Raw genomic sequence first — 16,628 nt, forward strand, 5'->3', positions numbered from 1 at the left:
CTAACTCACTATAATTATTATTTTTCATCATTATTTGTTGCAATCACGGGTACGCTTCAAATTTTGCTTGGAAATAAGTTTATAGTAAGATTAGATGTTGTTTGCGGTAATTTTGGCTATAATTGACTATAACAAGGATTTGGAAAGTGCCATTTTTAAAGCCCTCATTTCGATTTTTTTTTTCCGAAAAATATAAGCATTTCCATTTCTAAGTGTTATCATAAGTCTGATTATTTTGGAACATAACCTACATTATTTGACTTTCACAGATGGCTAATTATTTACCCGACGAGTACGAGTTACCACACTCTATCCACGGGCAAGATAACCCGCGGATAATGAACCGTTCATGCGAACTTGGATAAATCGACAAAAGGGTGCCAACAAGTATATAAATTGGGAAATAATGGAACAATGTGGTTGGGCTGATGAGCTAAGATAGATCCTAAGTTTTAAAGCACACGGGAAAACAAACAGCGCATGACAAAAGCTTTTTGAAATAAATGAACGGGTGTATCAGGAACCATATGCAGAGTTTTTGGCAACGTGGAGATTCGAAGCAAATGTTGACCAAGAGGATTATAACAGTCATCCATGCATACATTTCCGCCACCAGAACCAGATGCATCACATGACTCTCGCACAGTTCGCAATGCACCTAGAGCTGTACAAAATATCACACGTTAAACGATTAGTGTTCAAGAGAGGATACACCATCCTAAACCCAATCGATTATCAAGCATTCTGGCAAACCTACACATCCGATAATGAAGCCTGGAGTTCAAGTAAAAAGGCTTCAAATTTCACCAATCCTGTTCACCACATTCTTCACCACCTCATCGCCAAAACCCTTCACCTAAAAACCCAACATGGCGGTGCCGTCACCGTTAATGATATGCGCCTAATGCACGCTGAAAAGTCCCGTTCATATTGATTATAAACGTTTCATATTAATTGATTTCGTTGCGAGGTTTTGACCTCTATATGAGACATTTTTCAAAGACTGCATTCATTTTTAAAAACAACCATAACCTTTATTTTATCAATAAAGGTTTTAAAAACATTACGTAGATTATCAAATAATGATAATCTAAAATATACTGTTTACACACGACCATTACATAATGTTTTACAATAGAAATATATTACATTGACATATGTTTCTTAAATGCAGTTTTTACACAATATCATACAAACATGGACTCCAAATCTTGTCCTTATTTTAGTATGCAACAGCGGAAGCTCTTAGTATTCACCTGAGAATAAACATGCTTTAAACGTCAACAAAAATGTTGGTGAGTTATAGGTTTAACCTATATATATCAAATCGTAACAATAGACTCCAAGATTTCATATTTCAATACACATCCCATACATAGAGATAAAAATCATTCATATGGTGAACACCTGGTAACTGACATTAACAAGATGCATATATAAGAATATCCCCATCATTCCGGGACACCCTTCGGATATGATATAAATTTCGAAGTACTAAAGCATCCGGTACTTTGGATGAGGTTTGTTAGGCCCAATAGATCTATCTTTAGGATTCGCGTCAATTAGGGTGTCTGTTCCCTAATTCTTAGATTACCAGACTTAATAAAAAGGGGCATATTCGATTTCGATAATTCAACCATAGAATGTAGTTTCACGTACTTGTGTCTATTTTGTAAATCATTTATAAAACCTGCATGTATTCTCATCCCAAAAATATTAAATTTTTAAAAGTGGGACTATAACTCACTTTCACAGATATCTCCTTCCTCGGAAATAAGACTTGGCCACGGATCGATTCACGAACCTATACAAATATGTACATATATATCAAAGTATGATCAAAATATAATTATAACCATTTTTATTATGTTTTAAAGATTTGAGTGTATTAAGTCAGCTGTCCTCATTAGTAACCTATAACTAGTTGTCCACAGTTAGATGTACAGAAATAAATCGATATATATATTATCTTGAATCAATCCACGACCCAGTGTATACACGTCTCAGGCTAGATCACAACTCAAAGTATATATATTTTTAGAATCAACCTCAACCTTGTATAGCTAACTCCAACATTACTGCATATAGAGTGTCTATGGTTGTTCCAAATAATATATATACATGGGTCGATATGATATGTCAAAAACATTTGCATACGTGTCTATGGTATCCCAAGATTACATAATATATTAGAATACATGTATAATACAATATAAGTTAGCTAGGATATGATTTGTATAGATTTTTTAAACATTTCCCGTAGCTAAAAAGATCAAAAATATCCAATCTTGTTTTACCCATAACTTCTTCATTTTAAATCCGTTTTGAGTGAATCAAATTGCTATGGTTTCATATTGAACTCTAATTTATGAATCTAAACAGAAAAAGTATAGGTTTATAGTCGGAAATATAAGTTACAAGTCGTTTTTGTAAAGGTAGTCATTTCAGTCGAAAGAACACTTAGAACTAATATTTTTGTTTTCCTTATCATTGGAGTGTATATACCAATAGTACATATATCTAAAAGCTGTGTATTGTACGAGTACGAATACGGGTGCATACGAGTAGAATTGTTGATGAAACTAAACGAGGATGTAATTGTAAGCATTTTTGTTAAGTAGAAGTACTTTGCAATGTGTCTTGAAGTCTTTCAAAAGTATAAGAATACATATCAAAACACAACATGTATATACATTCTAATGGAGTCATTAAGTCTTCGTTAGTCGTTACATGTAAGTGTTGTTTTGAAACCTTTAAGTTAACGATCTCAATTAATGCTGTTAACCCAATGTTTATTATATCAAATGAGATGTTAAATTATTATATTATCATGATATTATGATGTATGAATATCACTTAATATGATATATACATTAAAATATCGTTACAACGATAATCGTTACATATAAGTCTCGTTTCGTAATTCTTGAGTTAGTAGTCTTGTTTTTACATATGTAGTTCATTGTTAACACACTTAACGATATATTTAAATATCATTTTATCATGTTAAATATAGTGTATCAATATCTTAATATGATACATATGTATTTAGTAGACGTTATCATAACGATAATCGTTATATATATCATTTCGAGTTTCTTAACTTAGTAATCTCATTTCTTATGTATATCACACATTGTTAATATATTTAATGAGATACTTACTCATCATAATCTTATGTCAACCATATATATATATATATATATATATGTCTATATATACCACAACATGTAGTTTTTACAATTTTGTAACGTTCGTGAATCGCCGGTCAACTTGGGTGATCAATTGTTTATATGAAACTTATTTCATTTAATCAAGTCTTAACAATTTTGATTGCTTAACACGTTGGAAACATTTAGTCATGTAAATATCAATCTCAATTAATATATATAAACATGGAAAAGTTCGGGTCACTACAGTACCTACCCGTTAAATAAATTTCGTCCCGAAATTTTAAGCTGTTGAAGGTGTTGACGAATCTTCTGGAAATAGATGCGGGTATTTCTTCTTCATCTGATCTTCATGCTCCCAGGTGAACTCGGGTCTTCTACGAGCATTCCATCGAACCTTAACAATCGGTATCTTGTTTTGCTTAAGTCTCTTAACCTCACGATCCATTATTTCGACGGGTTCTTCAATGAACTGAAGTTTTTCATTGATTTAGATTTCGTCCAACGGAATAGTGAGATCTTATTTAGCAAAACATTTTTTCAAATTCGAGATGTGGAAAGTGTTATGTACAGCCGCGAGTTGCTGAGGTAGCTCCAGTTGGTAAGCTACTGGTCCGACACGATCTATAATCTTGAATGGTCCAATGTACCTTGGATTTAGTTTCCCTCGTTTACCAAATCGAACAACGCCTTTCCAAGGTGAAACCTTAAGCATGACCATTTCTCCAATTTCAAACTCTATATCTTTTTTTTACTGTCCGCGTTGTAGCGACCCGAACTTTTCCATGTTTATATATATTAATTGAGATTGATATTTACATGATTAAATGTTTCCAACATGTTAAGCAATCAAACTTGTTAAGACTTGATTAATTGAAATATGTTTCATATAGACAATTGACCACCCAAGTTGACCGGTGATTCACGAACGTTAAAACATGTAAAAACTATATGATGACATATATATGGATATATATATATAGTTAACATGATACTATGATAAGTAAACATATCATTAAGAATATTAACAATGAACTACATATGTAAAAACAAGACTACTAACTTAATGATTTTTAAACGAGACATATATGTAACGATTATCGTTGTAAAGACATTTAATGTATATATATCATATTAAGATATATTCATACATGATAATATCATGATAATATAATAATTTAAAATCTCATTTGATATTATAAACATTGGGTTAACAACATTTAACAAGATCGTTAACCTAAAGGTTTCAAAACAACACTTACATGTAACGACTAACGATGACTTAACGACTCAGTTAAAATGTATATACATGTAGTGTTTTAATATGTATTTATACACTTTTGAAAGACTTCAATACACTTATCAAAATACTTCTACTTAACAAAAATGCTTACAATTACATCCTCGTTCAGTTTCATCAACAATTCTACTCGTATGCACCCATATTCGTACTCGTACAATACACAGCTTTTAGATGTAGGTACTATTGGTATATACACTCCAATGATCAGCTCTTAGCAGCCCATGTGAGTCACCTAACACATGTGGGAACCATCATTTGGCAACTAGCATGAAATATCTCATAAAATTACAAAAATATGAGTAATCATTCATGACTTATTTACATGAAAACAAAATTACATATCCTTTATATCTAATCCATACACCAACGACCAAAAACACCTACAAACACTTTCATTCTTCAATTTTCTTCATCTAATTGATCTCTCTCAAGTTCTATCTTCAAGTTCTAAGTGTTCTTCATATATTCTACAAGTTCTAGTTACATAAAATCAAGAATACTTTCAAGTTTGCTAGCTCACTTCCAATCTTGTAAGGTGATCATCCAACCTCAAGAAATCTTTGTTTCTTACAGTAGGTTATCATTCTAATACAAGGTAATAATCATATTCAAACTTTGGTTCAATTTCTATAACTATAACAATCTTATTTCAAGTGATGATCTTACTTGAACTTGTTTTCGTGTCATGATTCTGCTTCAAGAACTTCGAGCCATCCAAGGATCTGTTGAAGCTAGATCCATTTTTCTCTTTTTCAGTTGGTTTATCCAAGGAACTTAAGGTAGTAATGATGTTCATAACATCATTCGATTCATACATATAAAGTTATCTTATTCGAAGGTTTAAACTTGTAATCACTAGAACATAGTTTAGTTAATTCTAAACTTGTTCGCAAACAAAAGTTAATCCTTCTAACTTGACTTTTAAAATCAACTAAACACATGTTCTATATCTATATGATATGCTAACTTAATAATTTAAAACCTGGAAACACGAAAAACACCGTAAAACCGGATTTACGCCGTCGTAGTAACACCACGGGCTGTTTTGGGTTAGTTAATTAAAAACTATGATAAACTTTGATTTAAAAGTTGTTATTCTGGGAAAATGATTTTTATTATGAACATGAAACTATATCCAAAAATTATGGTTAAACTCAAAGTGGAAGTATGTTTTCTAAAATGGTCATCTAGACGTCGTTCTTTCGACTGAAATGACTACCTTTAAAAAAATGACTTGTAACTTATTTTTCCGACTATAAACCTATACTTTTTCTGTTTAGATTCATAAAATAGAGTTCAATATGAAACCATAGCAATTTGATTCACTAAAAACGGATTTAAAATGAAGAAGTTATGGGTAAAACAAGATTGGATAATTTTTCTCATTTTAGCTACGTGAAAATTGGTAACAAATCTATTCCAACCATAACTTAATCAACTTGTATTGTATATTATGTAATCTTGAGATACCATAGACATGTATACAATGTTTCAACCTATCATGTCGACACATCTATATATATTTCGGAACAACCATAGACACTCTATATGTGAATGTTGGAGTTAGCTATACAGGGTTGAGGTTGATTCCAAAATATATATAGTTTGAGTTGTGATCAATACTGAGATACGTATACACCGGGTCGTGGATTGATTCAAGATATTTATCGATTTATTTCTGTACATCTAACTGTGGACAACTAGTTGTAGGTTACTAACGAGGACAGCTGACTTAATAAACTTAAAACATCAAAATGTATTAAAAGTGTTGTAAATATATTTTGAACATACTTTGATATATATGTATATATTGTTATAGGCTCGTGAATCAACCAGTGGCCAAGTCTTACTTCCCGACGAAGTAAAAATCTGTGAAAGTGAGTTATAGTCCCACTTTTAAAATCTAATATTTTTGGGATGAGAATACATGCAGGTTTTATAAATGATTTACAAAATAGACACAAGTACGTGAAACTACATTCTATGGTTGAATTATCGAAATCAAATATGCCCCTTTTATTAAGTCTGGTAATCTAAGAATTAGGGAACAGACACCCTAATTGACGCGAATCCTAAAGATAGATCTATTGGGTCTAACAAACTCCATCCAAAGTACCGGATGCTTTAGTACTTCGAAATTTATATCATATCCGAAGGGTGTCCCGGAATGATGGGGATATTCTTATATATGCATCTTGTTAATGTCGGTTACCAGGTGTTCACCATATGAATGATTTTTATCTCTATGTATGGGATGTGTATTGAAATATGAAATCTTGTGGTCTATTATTATGATTTGATATATATAGGTTAAACCTATAACTCACCAACATTTTTGTTGACGTTTGAAGCATGTTTATTCTCAGGTGATTATTAAGAGCTTCCGCTGTCGCATACTTAAATAAGGACGAGATTTGGAGTCCATGCTTGTATGATATTGTGTAAAAACTGCATTCAAGAAACTTATTTTGTTGTAACATATTTGTATTGTAAACCATTATGTAATGGTCGTGTGTAAACAGGATATTTTAGATTATCATTATTTGATAATCTACGTAAAGTTTTTTAAACCTTTATTTATGAAATAAAGGTTATGGTTTGTTTTAAAATGAATGCAGTCTTTGAAAAACGTCTCATATAGAGGTCAAAACCTCGCAACGAAATCAATTAATATGGAACGTTTTTAATCAATAAGAACGGGACATTTCAGTTGGTATCCGAGCGTTGGTCTTAGAGAACCAGAATTTTGAATTAGTATGTCTTATCGAGTTTGTTAGGATGCATTAGTGAGTCTAGACTTCGACCGTGTTTACTTGAAAAATGATTGCTTAACAAATTTTGTTGGAAACTATATATTTTTAACATGTGAATATTATGTGATATATTAATCTCTTAACGCGTTTGATATTATGTGATAGATGTCTACCTCTAGAATAAGTCTCATTGACTCACCTAATAATAATGAAGAGTCAAATGTAAATTGGAATGATTCGTGGACTGATTCACAAGTTCTCGAAGAGGAACCGGAAGAAGAGTCGGAACCGGAAGAAGAATCGGAACCGGAAGAAGAATCGGAACCGGATGAAGAAATAGAACCAGTGGGGGAAATAATAAAACGGTTAAGTAAAAGAAAATCCTCAACCAACCGACCAAGGTTAATTATGGTCAATGGTGTTTCCGCCAAGGAAGCAAAATATTGGGAGGATTACCAATTCTCCGATGAATCGGATTCCGACGAGAATTCCGATGATGTTATAGAAATTACCCCAACTGAATTTAAAAAGGCAAAAGAAAATAATAAGGGAAAGGGCATAAAAATAGAGAAATCTAATTCCAACCCCGATGAACTTTATATGTATCGTCAACCCCCGAAGTCCTTAAGTTGTAACAATGACCCGGGAACCTCTAAACCACCAGGTTTTTCTAAACCAATGTGGAAAACGACAGCTCGTATTAGGAGAACATCATATATCCCTAGAAACTTGGCAAAACGAACCAAAACCGAAGAAGAAGAAACAAGTGAGTCTGAATAAGATAGTTGTATTCGTGTGGTGTAATATATGTAATATAGTGTGCTTATGCTTTATGATATATGTAAAAATTGCTTGTATTAATAAGTATTTTTTTATGAATCTAACTCTTGTCTATTTTACAGTATAAAAACACAAAATGGATAGACAACCCAATATTTTAAGAGACCTACCCGGAGACATGATTGATGAAATCTTGTCTAGAGTCGGTCAGAATTCTTCGGCACAACTATTTAAGGCGAGATCAGTTTGTAAGACATTCGAAGAACGTTCCAAGAATGCCTTGGTTTATAAAAGGCTTTCGTTCGAAAGATGGGGGATATCACATTGGGAAATCCATAAGTTATGATGTGTTTACTTTGACGCATATATTGCGGGGAACCCAAATTCTATTTTACGCAATGGGTTAAGAAATTATTTTGACTCAATATATCCGAATATTGGACTTTGTGATTTAGAAAAAGCGGCTAACATGCAACATAAAGAAGCATGTTATGCTTACGGATTAGTAATGTTCCCTTATCACCAAAGTGAGAACAAGAACATCGGGCTACAACTATTAAACAAAACGTTCCCACAAGTGACGGAGTCGGTAATTGGGGTAAGAAATGAGGTTTTTAGACTGTTACGGGACTGTTGGACATTACTTAACCCTCGTCCCTTTGACGACGTTACAACACGCTGTCTTATCAACGTCCATAACGATTATGTTCCACAAGACCAAGGATGGGAAGTAATCCTAGTAAGACCAGAATGCATGATTTGTTTCTGGACGTATGAATTACGTGTCTTTATTGCCTTTGCTGAACGACTTGTGTACTAGCTAGAATTATCTTCACAACCATCTTGTATCAAATTTATTGTGTGCTATATTTCATGCTATATGTAAAATAAGCGGTATTGTAAGTTTGTAAAATATAGTGTAAAAGTTTGAACGCGAAATATTATTATAATCAGTTTTTCATATAGATCTGTAGTAGTTGAATTGTATATTAGCTACTAAGTATGAACTTAACGGGTAGGTACTACCCGAATTTAAACTTATAAAACGCTAATATGAAGAAAAAGCTTTTATAAATGAGTTCATATTATGCTACGAAATACTATTAACTACTCTTAATATTCTGTATGATTAACTTGTTCCATTTGACTATTTTGAAGGAAATGGCACCGACTACTCGACACACCGTGAATATGAATGAAGAGGAATTCCGTACTTTTCTAGCTTCAAACATAGCCGCAGTACAGGCTGCACTACATACCAACAATAACCTTGGATCTAGCAGTACAGGAAATCGTGTAGGATGCACCTACAAAGAATTCACTGCCTGCAAACCTTAGGAATTTGATGGAACCGAAGGACCGATCGGATTGAAACGGTGGACCGAGAAGGTCGAATCGGTGTTTGCCATAAGTAAGTGTACTGAAGAGGACAAAGTGAAGTACGCTACGCATACCTTCACAGGTTCTGCGTTAACATGGTGGAATACCTATCTAGAGCAAGTAGGACAAGACGATGCGTACGCACTACCGTGGTCAGCATTCAAGCACTTGATGCACGAGAAGTACCGTCCCAGAACCGAGGTCAATAAGCTCAAGACAGAACTTAGAGGGTTACGAACCCAAGGATTTGATATTACCAAGTACGAAAGACGATTCACAGAATTGTACCTATTGTGTCCGGGAGCGTTCGAAGATGAGGAAGAGAAGATCGACGCGTTTGTGAAAGGATTACCGGAAAGAATCCAAGAAGATATAAGTTCACACGAGCCCACCTCCATACAACAGGCATGTAGAATGGCTCACAAACTAGTGAACCAGATTGAAGAAAGAATTAAAGAACAGACTGCTGAAGAGGCCAATGTGAAGCAAGTCAAAAGAAAGTGGGAGGAAAACAGTGATAAGAATCACCAATATAACAACAACAGCAATTACAACAATAATCGCAACAATTATCCCAACAATCGCAACATCAATCGCAACTACAACAAACGGCCCAACAACAACAACAACAACAACAACAGCAACTACAACAATCATCCCAACAACAATAATAACCGCAACAACAACAACAATCAGAAGCAGCTATGCCAAAGTTGTGAAAAGTATCACTCGGGGTTCTGCACCAAATTTTGCAACAAGTGTAAAATAAATGGTCATAGCGCGGCGAAGTGTGAGGTCTACGGACCAGGGGTTAATAGAACGAAAGTAACAAATGGTGTCGGAACGAGTAATGGCGGAGCAAGTAGTGCCAATGTAGTTTGTTATAAATGTGGAAAACCGGGCCACATTATTAGAAATTGCCCGAACCAGGAGAACACGAATGGACAAGGCCGCAGAAGAGTTTTCAATATTAATGCGGCAGAGGCACAGGAAGACCCGGAGCTTGTTACGGGTACGTTTCTTATTGATAATAAATCTGCTTACGTTTTATTTAATTCGGGTGCGGATGCAAGCTATATGAGTAGAGATTTTTTGTGCTAAATTAAGTTGTCCATTGACGCCTTTGGATAGTAAATTTTTACTCGAATTAGCAAATGGTAAATTAATTTCAGCAGATAATATATGTCGGAATCGAGAAATTAAACTGGTTAGCGAAACATTTAAGATTGATTTGATACCAGTAGAGTTAGGGAGTTTTGATGTGATAATCGGTATGGACTGGTTGAAAGAAGTGAAAGCAGAGATCGTTTGTTACAAAAATGCAATTCGCATTATACGAGAAAAAGGAAAACCCTTAATGGTGTACGGAGAAAAGGGCAACACGAAGCTACATCTTATTAGTAATTTGAAGGCACAAAAACTAATAAAAAAAGGTTGCTATGCTATTCTAGCACACGTCGAGAAAGTACAAACCGAAGAAAAGAGCATCAATGATGTTCCCATTGCAAAAGAATTTCTCGATGTATTTCCGAAAGAATTACCGGGATTACCCCCACATCGATCCGTTGAATTTCAAAGAGATCTTGTACCAGGAGCTGCACCAATAGCTCGTGCTCCTTACAGACTCGCACCCAGCGAGATGAAAGAACTGCAAAGCCAATTACAAGAACTTTTAGAGCGTGGTTTCATTCGACCAAGCACATCACCGTGGGGAGCTCCTGTTTTGTTTGTCAAGAAGAAAAATGGAACATTCAGGTTGTGTATCAACTACCGAGAGTTGAACAAACTTACCATTAAGAACCGCTACCCACTATCGAGAATCGACGACTTATTTGATCAACTACAAGGCTCGTCTGTTTATTCAAAGATTGACTTACGTTCCGGGTATCATCAAATGCGGGTGAAAGAAGATGATATTCCAAAGACTGCTTTCAGAACACGTTACGGTCATTACGAGTTTATGGTCATGCCGTTTAGTTTAACTAATGCACCCGCTGTGTTCATGGACCTTATGAACCGAGTGTGTGGACCATACCTTGACAAGTTTGTCATTGTTTTCATTGATGACATACTTATTTACTCAAAGAATGACCAAGAACACGGTGAACATTTGAGAAAGGTGTTAGAAGTATTGAGGAAGGAAGAATTGTACGCTAAGTTTTCAAAGTGTGCATTTTGGTTGGAAGAAGTTCAATTCCTCGGTCACATAGTGAACAAAGAAGGTATTAAGGTGGATCCGGCAAAGATAGAAACTGTTGAAAAGTGGGAAACCCCGAAAACTCCGAAACACATACGCCAGTTTTTAGGACTAGCTGGTTACTACAGAAGGTTCATCCAAGACTTTTCCAGAATAGCAAAACCCTTGACTGCATTAACGCATAAAGGGAAGAAATTTGAATGGAATGATGAACAAGAGAAAGCGTTTCAGTTATTGAAGAAAAAGCTAACTACGGCACCTATATTGTCATTGCCTGAAGGGAATGATGATTTTGTGATTTATTGTGACGCATCAAAGCAAGGTCTCGGTTGTGTATTAATGCAACGAACGAAGGTGATTGCTTATGCATCTAGACAATTGAAGATTCACGAGCAAAATTATACGACGCATGATTTGGAATTAGGCGCGGTTGTTTTTGCATTAAAGACTTGGAGGCACTACTTATATGGGGTCAAAAGTATTATATATACTGACCACAAAAGTCTTCAACACATATTTAATCAGAAACAACTGAATATGAGGAAGCGTAGGTGGATTGAATTGTTGAATGATTACGACTTTGAGATTCGTTACCACCCGGGGAAGGCAAATGTGGTAGCCGATGCCTTGAGCAGGAAGGACAGAGAACCCATTCGAGTAAAATCTATGAATATAATGATTCATAATAACCTTACTACTCAAATAAAGGAGGCGCAACAAGGAGTTTTAAAAAAGGGAAATTTAAAGGATGAAATACCCAAAGGATCGGAGAAGCATCTTAATATTCGGGAAGACGGAACCCGGTATAGGGCTGAAAGAATTTGGGTACCAAAATTTGGAGATATGAGAGAAATGGTACTTAGAGAAGCTCATAAAACTAGATACTCAATACATCCTGGAACGGGGAAGATGTACAAGGATCTCAAGAAACATTTTTGGTGGCCGGGTATGAAAGCCGATGTTGCTAAATACGTAGGAGAATATTTGACGTGTTCTAAGGTCAAAGCTGAGCATCAGAAACCATCAGGTCTACTTCAACAACCCAAAATCCCGGAATGGAAATGGGAAAACATTACCATGGATTTCATCACTAAATTGCCAAGGACTGCAAGTGGTTTTGATACTATTTGGGTAATAGTTGATCGTCTCACCAAATCAGCACACTTCCTGCCAATAAGAGAAGATGACAAGATGGAGAAGTTAGCACGACTGTATTTGAAGGAAGTCGTCTCCAGACATGGAATACCAATATCTATTATCTCTGATATGGATGGCAGATTTATTTCAAGATTCTGGCAGACATTACAGCAAGCATTAGGAACTCGTCTAGACATGAGTACTGCCTATCATCCACAAACTGATGGGCAGAGCGAAAGGACGATACAAACGCTTGAAGACATGCTACGAGCATGTGTTATTGATTTCGGAAACAGTTGGGATCGACATCTACCGTTAGCAGAATTTTCCTACAACAACAGCTACCATTCAAGCATTGAGATGGCGCCGTTTGAAGCACTTTATGGTAGAAAGTGCAGGTCTCCGATTTGTTGGAGTGAAGTGGGGGATAGACAGGTTACGGGTCTGGAGATTATACAAGAAACTACCGAGAAGATCATCCAAATTCAACAACGGTTGAAAACCGCCCAAAGTCGACAAAAGAGCGACGCTGACATTAAAAGAAAAGATATAGAATTTGAAATTGGAGAGATGGTCATGCTTAAAGTTGCACCTTGGAAAGGCGTTGTTCGATTTGGTAAACGAGGGAAATTAAATCCAAGGTATATTGGACCATTCAAGATTATTGATCGTGTCGGACCAGTAGCTTACAGACTTGAGTTACCTCAACAACTCGCGGCTGTACATAACACTTTTCACGTCTCGAATTTGAAGAAATGTTTTGCCAAAGAAGTTCTCACTATTCCCGTTAGATGAAATCCAAATCAACGAAAAACTTCAATTCATCGAAGAACCCGTCGAAATAATGGATCGTGAGGTTAAAAGACTTAAGCAAAACAAGATACCAATTGTTAAGGTTCGATGGAATGCTCGTAGAGGACCCGAGTTCACCTGGGAGCGTGAAGATCAGATGAAAAAGAAATACCCGCAACTATTTCCAGAAGATTCGTCAACACCTTTAACAGCTTAAAATTTCGGGACGAAATTTATTTAACGGGTAGGTACTGTAGTGACCCGAACTTTTCCATGTTTATATATATTAATTGAGATTGATATTTACATGATTAAATGTTTCCAACATGTTAAGCAATCAAACTTGTTAAGACTTGATTAATTGAAATATGTTTCTTATAGACAATTGACCACCCAAGTTGACCGGTGATTCACGAACGTTAAAACATGTAAAAACTATATGATGACATATATATGGATATATATATATATATATATATATATATATATATATATATATATATATATATATATATATATATATATATATATATATATATATATATATATATATATATATATATATATATATATATATATATATATATATATATATATATAGTTATATAGTTAACATGATACTATGATAAGTAAACATATCATTAAGTATATTAACAATGAACTACATATGTAAAAAACAAGACTACTAACTTAATGATTTTTAAACGAGACATATATGTAACGATTATTGTTGTAAAGACATTTAATGTATATATATATATCATATTAAGAGATATTCATATATGATAATATCATGATAATATAATAATTTAAAATCTCATTTGATATTATAAACATTGGGTTAACAACATTTAACAAGATCGTTAACCTAAAGGTTTCAAAACAACACTTACATGTAACGACTAACGATGACTTAACGACTCAGTTAAAATGTATATACATGTAGTGTTTTAATATGTATTTATACACTTTTGAAAGACTTCAATACACTTAACAAAATACTTCTACTTAACAAAAATGCTTACTGTAACATCCCAGGTAAACGTTCCCCGTAGCATGATATTGTCCGCTTTGTCCGTAGGCGCACGGATTTTTCTTGGTAACCACACATGACGAGCACTTTCCCAGGATGTCACCCATCCTGGTAGTGCTCTCGCCTGAGCACGCTTAACTGCAGAGTTCTCATGGGATCTGCTGCGCTTGTGGTCCCAAAACGCGTCATGCTAGGAAAAGTCTCCACACCCTTATAAGGCATGCTTCGTTCCCCTCTCCAACCGATGTGGGACGGATGTAACACGGATGTTACACTTACAATTACATCCTCGTTCAGTTTCATCAACAATTCTACTCGTATGCACCCGTATTCGTACTCGTACAATACACAGCTTTTAGATGTAGGTACTATTGGTATATACACTCCAATGATCAGCTCTTAGCAGCCCATGTGAGTCACCTAACATATGTGGGAACCATCATTTGGCAACTAGCATGAAATATCTCATAAAATTACAAAAATATGAGTAATCATTCATGACTTATTTACATGAAAACAAAATTACATATCCTTTATATCTAATCCATACACCAACGACCAAAAACACCTACAAACACTTTCATTCTTCAATTTTCTTCATCTAATTGATCTCTCTCAAGTTCTATCTTCAAGTTCTAAGTGTTCTTCATATATTCTACAAGTTCTAGTTACATAAAATCAAGAATACTTTCAAGTTTGCTAGCTCACTTCCAATCTTGTAAGGTGATCATCCAACCTCAAGAAATCTTTGTTTATTACAGTAGGTTATCATTCTAATACAAGGTAATAATCATATTCAAACTTTGGTTCAATTTCTATAACTATAACAATCTTATTTCAAGTGATGATCTTACTTGAACTTGTTTTCGTGTCATGATTCTGCTTCAAGAACTTCGAGCCATCCAAGGATCTGTTGAAGCTAGATCCATTTTTTTCTTTTCTAGTAGGTTTATCCAAGGAACTTAAGGTAGTAATGATGTTCATAACATCATTCGATTCATACATATAAAGTTATCTTATTCGAAGGTTTAAACTTGTAATCAATAGAACATAGTTTAGTTAATTCTAAACTTGTTCGCAAACAAAAGTTAATCCTTCTAACTTGACCTTTAAAATCAACTAAACACATGTTCTATATCTATATTATATGCTAACTTAATGATTTAAAACCTGGAAACACGAAAAACACCGTAAAACCGGATTTACGCCGTCGTAGTAACACCACGGGCTGTTTTGGGTTAGTTAATTAAAAACTATGATAAACTTTGATTTAAAAGTTTTTATTCTGGGAAAATGATTTTTATTATGAACATGAAACTATATCCAAAAATTATGGTTAAACTCAAAGTGGAAGTATGTTTTCTAAAATGGTCATCTAGACGTCGTTCTTTCGACTGAAATGACTACCTTTACAAAAATGACTTGTAACTTATTTTTCCGACTATAAACCTATACTTTTTCTGTTTAGATTCATAAAATAGAGTTCAATATGAAACCATAGCAATTTGATTCACTAAAAACGGATTTAAAATGAAGAAGTTATGGGTAAAACAAGATTGGATAATTTTTCTCATTTTAGCTACGTGAAAATTGGTAACAAATCTATTCCAACCATAACTTAATCAACTTGTATTGTATATTATGTAATCTTGAGATACCATAGACACGTATACAATGTTTCGACCTATCATGTCGACACATCTATATATATTTCGGAACAACCATAGACACTCTATATGTGAATGTTGGAGTTAGCTATACAGGGTTGAGGTTGATTCCAAAATATATATAGTTTGAGTTGTGATCAATACTGAGATACGTATACACTGGGCCGTGGATTGATTCAAGATATTTATCGATTTATTTCTGTACATCTAACTGTGGACAACTAGTTGTAGGTTACTAACGAGGACAGCTGACTTAATAAACTTAAAACATCAAAATGCATTAAAAGTGTTGTAAATATATTTTGAACATACTTTGATATATACGTATATATTGTTATAGGTTCGTGAATCAACCAGTGGCCAAGTCTTACTTCCCGACGAAGTAAAAATCTGTGAAAGTGAGTTATAGTCCCACT

General features: G+C 34.3%; 1 protein-coding gene across 1 annotated transcript in view; it reads left to right on the plus strand.

Annotated features, from left to right (window-relative positions):
* The window catches only part of LOC139855052 (acetyl-coenzyme A carboxylase carboxyl transferase subunit beta, chloroplastic-like), a 2,215-nt gene extending 1,281 nt beyond the window's left edge, over window positions 1-934 (plus strand). Inside the window, exon 3 of the mRNA XM_071844311.1 lies at window positions 521-934. Within this exon, the coding sequence (XP_071700412.1) occupies window positions 521-934 (414 nt within the window). The remainder of the gene's footprint in view (window positions 1-520) is intronic.
* Window positions 935-16,628: the final 15,694 nt, after the last annotated feature.

This window comes from Rutidosis leptorrhynchoides, chromosome 6 (assembly GCF_046630445.1).
Source record: "Rutidosis leptorrhynchoides isolate AG116_Rl617_1_P2 chromosome 6, CSIRO_AGI_Rlap_v1, whole genome shotgun sequence".
Taxonomy (NCBI): Eukaryota; Viridiplantae; Streptophyta; class Magnoliopsida; order Asterales; family Asteraceae; genus Rutidosis; species Rutidosis leptorrhynchoides.